Source organism: Triticum urartu, chromosome 7A (assembly GCF_056163025.1).
Source record: "Triticum urartu cultivar PI428250 chromosome 7A, HENAU_Tu73, whole genome shotgun sequence".
Taxonomy (NCBI): domain Eukaryota; kingdom Viridiplantae; phylum Streptophyta; class Magnoliopsida; order Poales; family Poaceae; genus Triticum; species Triticum urartu.
The window spans coordinates 80226793-80237640 of NC_141879.1; the positions used below are offsets into that span (position 1 = coordinate 80226793).

At 42.5% G+C, this 10848-nt stretch overlaps 1 protein-coding gene across 7 annotated transcripts; it reads left to right on the forward strand.

Annotated features, from left to right (window-relative positions):
- The first annotated feature begins 916 nt into the window (after nucleotides 1-916).
- LOC125529705 (uncharacterized) lies at nucleotides 917-6092 on the forward strand. 7 transcript variants are annotated; one of them, XR_015610475.1, is made up of 6 exons: nucleotides 917-1448; nucleotides 1611-3206; nucleotides 3890-4406; nucleotides 4490-5421; nucleotides 5499-5572; nucleotides 5735-6092. XR_015610475.1 is itself a non-coding variant. In XM_087534913.1 (4 exons), the coding sequence occupies exons 2-4, from the start codon at nucleotides 5085-5087 to the stop codon at nucleotides 5747-5749; spliced, it is 426 nt and encodes a 141-aa protein (XP_087391039.1). In that variant the 5' UTR covers nucleotides 2644-4406; nucleotides 4490-5084; the 3' UTR covers nucleotides 5750-6092. The 7 variants fall into 7 exon arrangements, 1 of the variants encoding a protein (XP_087391039.1); XR_015610474.1 differs by having other exon boundaries at nucleotides 1611-4406; XR_015610476.1 differs by lacking the exon at nucleotides 3890-4406.
- The last annotated feature ends 4756 nt before the right edge of the window (nucleotides 6093-10848 follow it).

Sequence of the window (10848 nt, forward strand, 5' to 3'; positions counted from 1 at the left end):
CGAAGTTATGAAAATTTTCAAATTTGTAGTCTTTTTTTATAAATCCATGAACTTTGTTTCAATTTTGATGATTTTTTTTCAAAATCGATGAACTTTTTTCAATGATTGGTAACCATTCACTAGATTTTTAGTGAACTTTTTAAATTCTCGATTTTTTAGTAATTCAAAAAAGTGATACATTAGGTGGTTTCGTGCAATAAATAGGGCAGTGACATTGTCATTATAGATTGGCGCGGTTACAGATCACTAATGGCAAATGGCTCGAGTGGCTAGCGAAAGTAGTACGTGAACGGAAGCACGTGAGTTTGAAACTTGAAGAGAGCAGAACTGTTTTTGGGCAATGATCTGCGCGGGCGCGCCGGCCCCAATTTCGGCCGGCCGGCCTGCAGCCACACGATTGCATGCAGTACCACCGTTGGATCTCCCTCCCACAGGTACGTCGTCTTCCTCGGTTGTAGCAAAACCAAACGTTTGTGGTAGCATCCTCGGCCACCGTGCGCCGATGCAGCTCCGCCGTCGCCGCTCGTCGTAGCCTCGCAGTTGAAGCTTTTTGCAAAGCCGGTTGAAGCTTTCTATATCGCTGGGGTTGCAGCAAAAAACTGGGGAGACGCCATGGCCGTCGTCAAGGAAGATTTCTCAATCTCTGGTTGAAACTTTTTCATCTGCGGGTTGAAACTTTTTATCAAACGGTTGTAACTTGTACTGTATTCCGTTGTCTGGTTGAAGCTTTTTTATCTACTGGATGCACAGTTTTGGGCACCGCTCGACAAAACCGGTTACCGAGCGGTAACCGCGTTTCTCGCTGCCCTCCGGTAAATGGGCCTCCCGTGCAAATAAATTCGGCCATATTTGAATTTTTTTGTCCAGCCCAGCTAGAGCCCGAGAAGCCACGGCTACGACGCTGCGTCTCGCTACTCACACACCCAAACGTGAACCCTAGAAGCCGAAAACGCCAGTCTCTCTCGTCTCTTTCTCCCCAAATCGTTTCCCACAAAAACTTGGCGGCGGCGGCGGCGCCCACTCCACCCCTTGGCTCCCATCCAGCTCCACCGCGGCCGTGCTTTTCCCCCCTCCACGGCCTCCTGGGGCGCTCCCCGTCATGGCCGGTGTTGCAAGGGGGATGGGGCGGGGTGATGGCGACGGAGATGGCGAGCCGTGAACTGTAGGGATGGCTATCGTCGCCGGCGTTCGTGGCGCGGGTCGTGCGTCTATCACCGTCGGCCAGGGCAGAGGGGATGTGTTCCTTCATGGCCAACCGAGCAGATCCGGAGGCAAAGGTCATGGCAATGGCAGTGCGGCCATCCCCGTCGACCGTTCGTCAGGAGGAGGACAATCCACAGGATTCACGGATGACATCAATCGGAGCGGATATGCCACCGGCGGGGCTCGTTATGGTGGCATAAGCAGAGGCCCGGAGGTTCCATTGCCAATTCCAACACCAAAGAAAGGTGATTGCCCTTCAGATTTCAAGATGTTTTTCACTTGACCAGTTATATTTGGTATATTTTATCTCTAATTTCCTGTCCAGTGTGTACTCATTTTGCTTTGCATCAAATGTTATCCAAATTACATGCAAAATCATTACATTGCTTCTGTATTTTTTATTTAAGGTAATGCAAATGATGTAACAAATATATGGTGTCATGGAAAATCGTTGGAAGGAAATGCATGGTCTTGTTCTTATTGTGGGGCTGTTAAACTTGGTGGGGGTGCAACCCGATTCAAGCAGCATCTAGCAGGACTGGGCCCTGAGTGTTACTCTTGCCTGAGTGCGCCTCATCATGTAGTTGCTGTTTTTCGGAAAGGCATTCCGGAGGGAATTGATAGGAGGAGGAAGGCCAAAGAAGGAAAGAAAAGAGTAGTAGATGAGGTCAACCATCTGAACAATCTAGGTACATCAATACATATTGATTGTGAAGATGAGGACGATGAGATACTACGACAGAGCCTACAGAATTCATTACATGAAGATCATGGGAGAACTAGTGGTGTTAGAGGAACTGTAGGCAGCTCAGGGGGTGTCAAAGGGAGCAGCTCAGGGGGTGTCAAAGGGAGCAGCTCAGGTGGTGTCAAAGACTTCTTTGATGTTGATTTGGCATATAGCAGGACTAGGCCGCAGCAGACAATGGAGGTGTGTATTAACAAGGCGGAATATGAATCAAGGATTGAGAAGGCTTGGGCCAAATGGTTTCACGCTAATGACATCCCTGGGCACAAAGCCAATTGTCCATATTTTGTAGGAGCCGTGAAATTGACTCAAGACCTTGGCAAAGGGGTGCCTGCCCCTAAAGGGATAGATATTGATGGAATTTATTTGAATTCCAACTATGAAGAATTGCAGCAGTATGTGGCCAAGTTCAAAGACGATTGGCCCACCTATGGTGTTACTATCATGTCAGATTCGTGGACCGGCCCTTCTTGGATGAGCATTATAAACTTTATGGTGTTCTCCAACGGGCGTATGTATTTCCGCAAATCTGTTAATGCCACTGGACACATGCAAAATTCTAAGTTTGTTTATGAGCACATTAAAGAAGTGATCGAAGAGATAGGGCAGGAACATGTTGTCCAGCTTGTGACCGACAATGGCTCTAACTTCAAGAAAGCATGTCTTGATCTTGTTGTCGATTTCCCACACATCACATGACAGCCATGTGCGGCTCACACAATTAACCTCATGTTAAAGGAGATGGGATGTTTTCCTGAGATTAACACAGTGGTCAACAGTTGTAAGAGAATCTGTAGATTCATGTACAATCATTCAACTTTGCATGCTGAAATGCAGAAGCACATAGGTGGAGAGTTGGTGCGACCGAATGCAACAAGGTTTGGAACAAACTTTATGTTCCTAGAAAGCTTTTGGGATAAGCAAGAGAAATTCAAGGTGTGGATGACATCTCCCGAGTGGAAAAATAGTTCATGGAGTTCCGAGGTTGATTATGACTACACATATGATTGTTTGACAAGTAGGAAATGGTGGGATGACGTGAAGATGGTGTTAGATGTAATCGGCCCAATATATACAATACTTCGATACGCTGATTCACAGAAGCTTGGGTCACTTTCTGGATTTATGAAAAGGATGATGCAGGCTAGGCATCACTTGAGTTCTTCTTTTCCTGAAGAATCTCTAGACCAACAGAAGTACCTAAAGGTGGTCGACAAAAGGGTCGAGCATTTATACCAAAATACATTGATGGTTGCAGGTAATAGTTCTTGCTGCCATACTGATGTTATTCTTGCTGCCATAGTACTGCTATTCCTGCTGTCGTAGTATTGTCACTGCCATATAGTTCTATACAACATGCTAATTATTCTTATTGCTATCATACTTATATTGTCGCTGCCACGAAGTTCTTGATGCCCTGCTATTTTTCCTTGCTGCCATGGTAATAGTTCTTGCTCCATAGTTTTGTTATCCCTGCTGCCATAGTATTGTTGCTGCCATATAGTTCTACTCCCTCCGTTTTTATTTACTCCGCATATTAGAGTTGACTGAAGTCAAACTTCGTAAAGTTTGACCAAATTCATAGAAAATAATATAAACATTTACCATAACAAATTTATACTATGTGAAAATGCATTCAATAATAAATCTAATGATATTGATTTGTTATCGTATATGTTAATATTTTTTGTTTATAAAATTCGTCAAAGTTTACAAAGCTTGACTTTGATCAAAGCTAATACGCGAACTAAATAAAAATGGAGGGAGTACATAACATGCTAATTATTCTTATTGCTATCATACTTATATTGTCGCTGCCATGAAGTTTGTGTGCCCTGCTATCTTTCCTTGCTGCCATGGTAATAGTTCTTGCTAGTATTTACCTGTCATAGTATTGTCACCATCTAATTCTTGCTGCCGTGCTATCTTTCCATTCTAAAGCCGGTGTTCTTGACCCGGAAGGACACTACAAGTATAACTTTGGAACAAGTCTATCACACAAGAGGGCACTCAATGCAGCACTTAGGAAGTTGGCTAGTCCTTCGGAGTTCATTAAAATGATTCCTGAAATTGACATGTATACATTGATTACGAGTCGAGGGACTAGTCGAGACTAGTCGCTAGACTAGTCTATGAGTCGCATTCTGTGTGTCGACTAGAAATCTCGTGTAGACTAGTTCGTCGAGTCGAGGAGTCGAAGGACTAGTCGTGCACCTTGAGTCGTTCGACTCAATTTTTTTATTTTTTAGGGATTGGGAGGGGATAAGTGAGCCAGCCACCCTGCCCCTTTCCCTCCATTGCTTATGCTCTTCATGGATCTGCACTCCTCTGCTCTGGCCTTTTCCCTCCATTGCTTCTGCTCTCCCTAGATTTGCCCTACGGTCTCCCTCTGCTGCTTTCTGGCTACTGGATCCGCTCGTCCCTCAGGTTGCAGTAAGCAAGCAAGCATACTAGCAAAGTAATTTCTCCCTTCTCTTCTTCCCTTCTTTGATTCGATTTTTACCCCCTGCCCTCTTCTTTATTTCGTTTTGTTTGCTTCAGTTTCAAGATCCTTAGGTCTAAAGTGCAATGCCTATGCGGGAAATATCTCAAGTACTGTATTCAACAGCTGCAGCTCAGACCAATGAGCAATATGATCCATCGAAGGATCCTGCAAGAAGCCAACTAGGAGCAAGGATCCAACATGGAAATATGATTACTGGACTAATCTGCAGGACAAATTGACGCTCCAATGCACTTTCTATAGTATATATTACATATCAATACTAGGTTTTAGTAATTGATTACTGCAAGTTGTGAACTACAGTACCATGTCGACTAGTCCAGCAGTAGTCTAGACTAGTCACGATTAGTCTATGAGTCTCAACCTTCGGACGACTCATCGACTCGTAAACGTTGCATGTATACCAATACAAGGGGGGCTTTTGAAGGCATGTACCCTCGTAATGCAGCCAGCCAAGTGTCCCCAATTCAGTGGCGGGAAACATTTGGAGATAGTACACCGTTGCTTCAGAAGTACGCTATTCGGATTGTCTCTCAATGCACCTCTTCAAGCGGTTGTGAATGAAATTGGAGCACATATGCTTTGGTGCATACACTAGTGAGGAACCGTCTTGGTTTTGAACGGCTGCACAAGATGGTTTTTTGCCACTACAACCTTGGGCTGCGAATCCGCCTAATTCTTGGTGAGCCTAAAGAGAAAGAAGTTGATCCTTGCGCGTTGTTGATGAATACCTCACTCTATGACTGTGATAATGAAATCATGGGTTGGTTGGGGCCAACGGATGACTCCATGCCTTCAATGGATGAGAACAATGACTATGATGGTGATGCCTTCAATCCGGTTGTCATAGAGGTGGGAGTGGGGCAAAGAAAGAGATCTAGAGCAAGTAGGATGGAAGAGGAGGAAGAGGAGGAAGAGGAAGAAGAGGAGGAACGGGAGGAAGAGGAAGAGGAGGAAGATGAGGAAGAAGGTGATTGCCCTTTAGTTTATATCAACACTATATGAATTTATTTATTAGGTTCAAGTGCTAACTAGTAATTTTTGTAGCTAATAATGATGTGATGCTTCCCAACAACAATGAACCTTTGCGGAAGTCTACTAGGAAGAGGAGGAAGAGGACGGTAATAATGAAGTGCTAACTTTGTTCGTTTGCTTGCTGCCACCCAAAATTTTGTTTGCTTGCTGCCATCTAATGACATGCATCCATTTATTCTATTTTGAGAACAAATACTATAGACAAATCTGCTTGCTAACAACTTGGCATTTAATTTGTTCACTTGCAGCTTGAGTCTCTGTAAGGGTTGAGGAAGGACACTTGCAGCTTGAGTCTCTGTAAGGGTTGAGGAAGGAGACTTCCAAGTCTAAAAGGAATCGAATGGCCGGTTTGTTGCTTGATGCTATGGAGTATGTAATGCACTGAATTGATGTTGTGGGGCTGCAATATGGACTGTGGACTGAATTTATTTTGTTGTGGGACTGTAATATGGACTATGGACTGAATTTATTTTGTTGTCAGACTGCTATGTGTAGCTTCATGTGAACTTTTAATCTTAAGTCTAGTTTCTAAAGTCTGAACTATGTTTCTGTTGGTCATTATGTTCCTAGATGTGTTGTTGGTCTCTGAAGTATAGTTTGTTGCTATATGTGCTGTGTAAACTTTCTTGATATGCTATATATATAGCAGGCATGCTGTCAAAAATTCAAATTTTTTAGTTTTTGGTCCCAAAAATTTGAATTCAAAATTTGAAATAAAATTTCGTCCGAAATTTTCTCAGAATTTTGCGGTAACTGTGGTAACCGCATTTCCCAGTCACCCATGAGAAAAATGACCTCCTCGGTAACCAAATTCTTGACTGGATGTAGCTTTTTGTGTCCATGGTTGTAGAACGGGAAAACGTCGTTTGCAACTCTTCCCAGTGTCGTGGTTGCAGCTCCTCCAGGGCACCATGGTTGTAGCACGGGCACCTTGGTCCTCCCGGTGTTTGGCCTGTCACCGGTAGTAGCAAAAAAGGAAGAGAGGAGGAGGAGGAGGAAAAGGAAGAAAAAGGAGGTGTGAATATGCTGAACTTATACTTCTTCTCTGTTATGCGTAAATCTGCTGGCAGCAGCGAAGTTCGCTTGGTTTGTCGGTTTGGTCAAAACTCCTATTGTTGAGCAATGCAACAGCAAGGCTTACATTATAGAGCATGCGACGGTGACTACCTTTCTAGCATTAGTTTGTGTGATTCTTTCATTGGACATTCTCACAAGCCGTGACTAGTATTTATAAATTATGAATGACGATTAATTGAAATATATGCCACATCCAATTCATGTGTCTTAGTTTATTGGCCAAAAGGTGCTTGCTGGACAATTGCAGGTTTGGTACAATTTTTACAACTTTTTTGTGCATCGCGGGCCTGCTACAAACTTATTGGAAAAGAGAATATTTTCTCCTGTATTTGCAGCACCAGTCGTTTGAGTTGGGGCGACTCTGACCCGATGTGTTCAAATCACTACAAATACTATGATCCGAGGAAATGAAATCGTGATGTGCGTCGGGGCTGTGTATAGGTAGTAAATGGGCCCGGTTTTGGGGATGTCGGTTCTAAATGGGCTTGTTAAGGTGAGGTGGCGTGTGAGGCATATTTTAGCGTGCATACCGCTTCCTCATTTTGTTCTCGCGTTCATTTTGGCGATTGTATAGGCGACGGCGGCAGCTGTGGGGGCGTGCCCTTGCCTTCGGTTCGCAGGAGGGCGGTGGTGTTCTTGTTGGCTGCGTTAGTTGTTCTCTTGGGGGATAGGGTCGGTCTCTGTGATCTGCTGGGTGGGTGGAGGCGTGGAGGTTGGCGGCCGCTTGCGGGTTTCCTATGCTTCTTTGGCTTCCTGTGCTGCGTTTAAGGGTCTGACTTCTTCCCTTTCTATTTCAGTTCCTTTGTATACTGATTATTGTGTTGCTTGTGTGATAATGTTGTATACTTGGGTGGACTATGGATGTGAATGTGATTTTTTTAGGGGAAGGGGTTTTTGATTTTTGTGTGAGGATAGGGCGGCGGGGGTCTGTTGGGTGGAGTTTGGTCGATGTGGGGATTGCATGCCTTTAGTTGTCGAGGCGCCATATGTGGGTTCGCAGGTGCATCTGGGATTTAATCGACATTGGTTTGTCCATCTCCGACGTCGGTCTGAAGGAGCTTACCTTCTGGGCTGCTGGGCGTGTGGTTTTGTTCGGCCATGTGTGATTCTGACGGCATGATGAGAGAGCAAATGGTGGATGCGGGAATAGAGTTAATGTTTTTATGTGATACTCATACAAGTACTTGGCTTTGAATATACTAGCACATATGTCTGTACGTTGCAACTGGGAGATAATTGTTTTTTCAACAAGCGGCGAAAAATATAATTGTTGTGTTTATAAAAACGATCTCCACGGCGGTGGGTGACTGAGTGAGGAGCTGCGGTCTTCCCATGAGTCATGTTTGGCCCGTGAGATTTTCATAGTGGTGGGGTTAGTCAACGCGGCGGCGACCACCCAACTTGTACCTTTTTTCCTCCGGGTCAACCTCTGTCTCGGAGTTGTGGTTCCATCTTCATTTGGTTGCTGGGCGGTGGGCGACCTTCGAGGCATGGTTACTTCGACCACTTTCTCATACAACGACGTAACCAGACGGATTACTAATTGCAGCGCATAAATTATGTTTCATTAGCATAAGTAGCGCATAACCAGGCATGAACGTCCCATCATTCTTAGGGTTTATTTTCTTCAACTATTTTTGCGCTCACGTGTCCATAAATTTTATTAATTAGAGCAAAACCAACATATTCTCTTTTATTAGCACGTGCCCATAATTTTTTCCCATTATAGCCAACCAGCATGGCACGTGCAAGTTATCTCCAGCATATTGTCTTTTATTGGCAAGTTCCTTCGTTCTGCTCATAATTCTCGAAACAACCTCCTTATTCTCACATAACTTCCTTATTTCTAGACAACTTATGGACATATAAAAACTGGTGTTATTTAATATAAAATTTCAAGATGAGACTGTTCCTATCGTAATTGCAAGCTAGCTGAGTTGGTTTTATCCGTGGGCACAATAGGGAAGGTCCATAGTTCAATCCCCTTGCGCCCCTCTTTTTTTGCTCGTCCGTCCTACAGAAAAAGAAATGTGTGGTAGATCCAGTTTGGCACACCTGGGGGACAACCAAAAAAATTGGGGAGCTAAGTGTTGAATGGACGAAACAAAATCTATACACATTTTTTTCTTAGGGCAGCCGTGTGGGAGCTACTATATGACGCTAGTTGCGTCAAATAGCGCGTGGGACGCACAACAGTTCGCGTCTAGGCCAGCCCACTGGCAGGCACCGAAATAACCTGTATTTGCAAGGCACGAGCTATAATCCAAAAAACGACGTGTGGAACACTGAAACACATGACCTTAAAGACCGGACCACGTGCCGCTAGCCACGGCAACAAACGCCTACTACTAACCAATGGCCAGCGTGAATATTTAAGAACATATTGCAACGTTGGATATAAAATACTTTTTGATTTTATTTTAAATATGAATTGCCAAATATTCTTTGAAACATGAGCATTTTTTGAAATTACGAACAATGCTTTTAATATTCCGTTCATTTTTTTAAAAAGCATGTTTTTTTGAAATAATACCATTTTTTGAACACAAAAACCATCTATCAAAAATCTAACATTTTTTTATTTTTGGCCGGCTTTTGAAAACTGAACACATTTTCAACATTCAGAGCAAAATGTGTTCTTAAACTCAGACATTATTTTGAATTTATGAACATATTACTAAAAGAATAATATATTTCATTTTTAGAACATTTTTAAAATACATTTTTTAAATCACACACTATTTTGGAATATTTCTTAGTTTGAAAAAAAACCGGAACGAGAAAATGAATTAATGTTCCAAATATTTTTGAAAATGCGAACACAATATTCTAATTCAAATATTTTTCGAAACTTTTACAAAAATTAAGATTATGAACTTTTTTGAAAATTTTGAATTACGAAATAAGGTAAAAATAAAAATAAATTTGGACGGAAAAACAAAACGGGGCAGCCCAGTCTTGGGCGCCCCGTGCGAACTCAAACTATCTACTGCCCAGGACGAGAAATAGGCTTTTTGAAGCTACATGGGCAGGCAAATAAGTGGGCTGGCTTTACTGGGCTACATCATGTGCGGGCCGAGTACGAAATCCGTGATTGCTAAAAATACAGATGGACGCACAAAAATTTAGTACCATCTCGGATAGAAAAATAAATTTTGACGGTGAACGGATGAAAAAATCGGCGAAACTCACCTTGCTTTATTAGTAGGTATAGATGTGTGGCGTTTTGCTTGTATTAAACTTCCTTTAAAAAATATATGATTAGTTCAATGCGTACTTTAAGTCTTTTTTCTTTCTTTCTGTTCTGGGGATATGAGGTTCTAGCCATGTTTGTACGAGGTGTGTTCAGTGGTTTGGCTCAATGGAGTTGTAGTGTCAGTCATTTTATTTTTCAGTAGTGACGTTGTTTTACTTACTTTGCGGGTCCTGCTTGTGGATGTTTATGCGAATCTGTGGTTAATGTTAGATGTACATTGCTGCTATTTGCTGCTCTAGTTTGCATTTACTTTCTGGTGGGAGCTTTGTTGCTATGAGTAAAGTATGCTCTTCTCATCACTTGGATTTATTTGAGTGTTCTTGCATAACTGCTTTTTGTCCTCTATATATTGGGAAAGTTTGGTTTGTTTTTAATATATACATTATTGGCGTTTCTGTAGGCGTGTATAAGGTTTATTTTTAATGAGAGATGGAAATCTTTCGCTAGGGATGTGTTGATTTATTTTGCTATATAATTATCTTTTGCTTTGCCTGAGTTAGATAGTATGTTTTCAGAAGCATTTGGTCAGGTTCATGATGTAAAAAATAACGATATGTTCTTATTTCGTACCATATTTATATGTTAGCGCCAGTCTTTGGGGTTCTATGTTCTGTGCTTTATTTGGATTGTTTTGTTTATTTAATCAGTTAGGAAAGTTGATTTCTTAACTTTATATTTGTTGGTTTTCGAATTTCTTGAACTGGAAGTTGTTGGAATTGGTTTTCACGTGTGTGGGTTTGAGTTGCTGTTTTGTAGATGTTTTACTCAACTGTATGTTGCATTTATGTTGCTGCGGCAATGTTGATATGAGGGGATTGGTGTTCTTCTGCGGTTTTGCTTTGTTCATTGCTCATTTTTTTGATTTTGTATCAGGTTCTCTGTTATCGCAGACATGGATTAGTCTCTTATGGCCGTTCCTGTTGAGGTGTGCCGGCAGAATCGATTGAGGAGGCGGGTGTTGCGCTGGCTGCATTTGCTTGGTTAGATAGTTGTCTTTTCTATGTTTTTTTGTTTTTGCTGCTGTAGTTG

Bases quoted from the DNA above. Each gene is read 5' to 3' on its own strand.
- LOC125529705 (XM_087534913.1), top strand. From the start codon at position 5,085: ATGGTTTTTTGCCACTACAACCTTGGGCTGCGAATCCGCCTAATTCTT. The intron at 5,422-5,498 runs GTGATTGCCCTT...TAATTTTTGTAG, and splicing joins GGAGGAAGATGAGGAAGAAG to CTAATAATGATGTGATGCTT.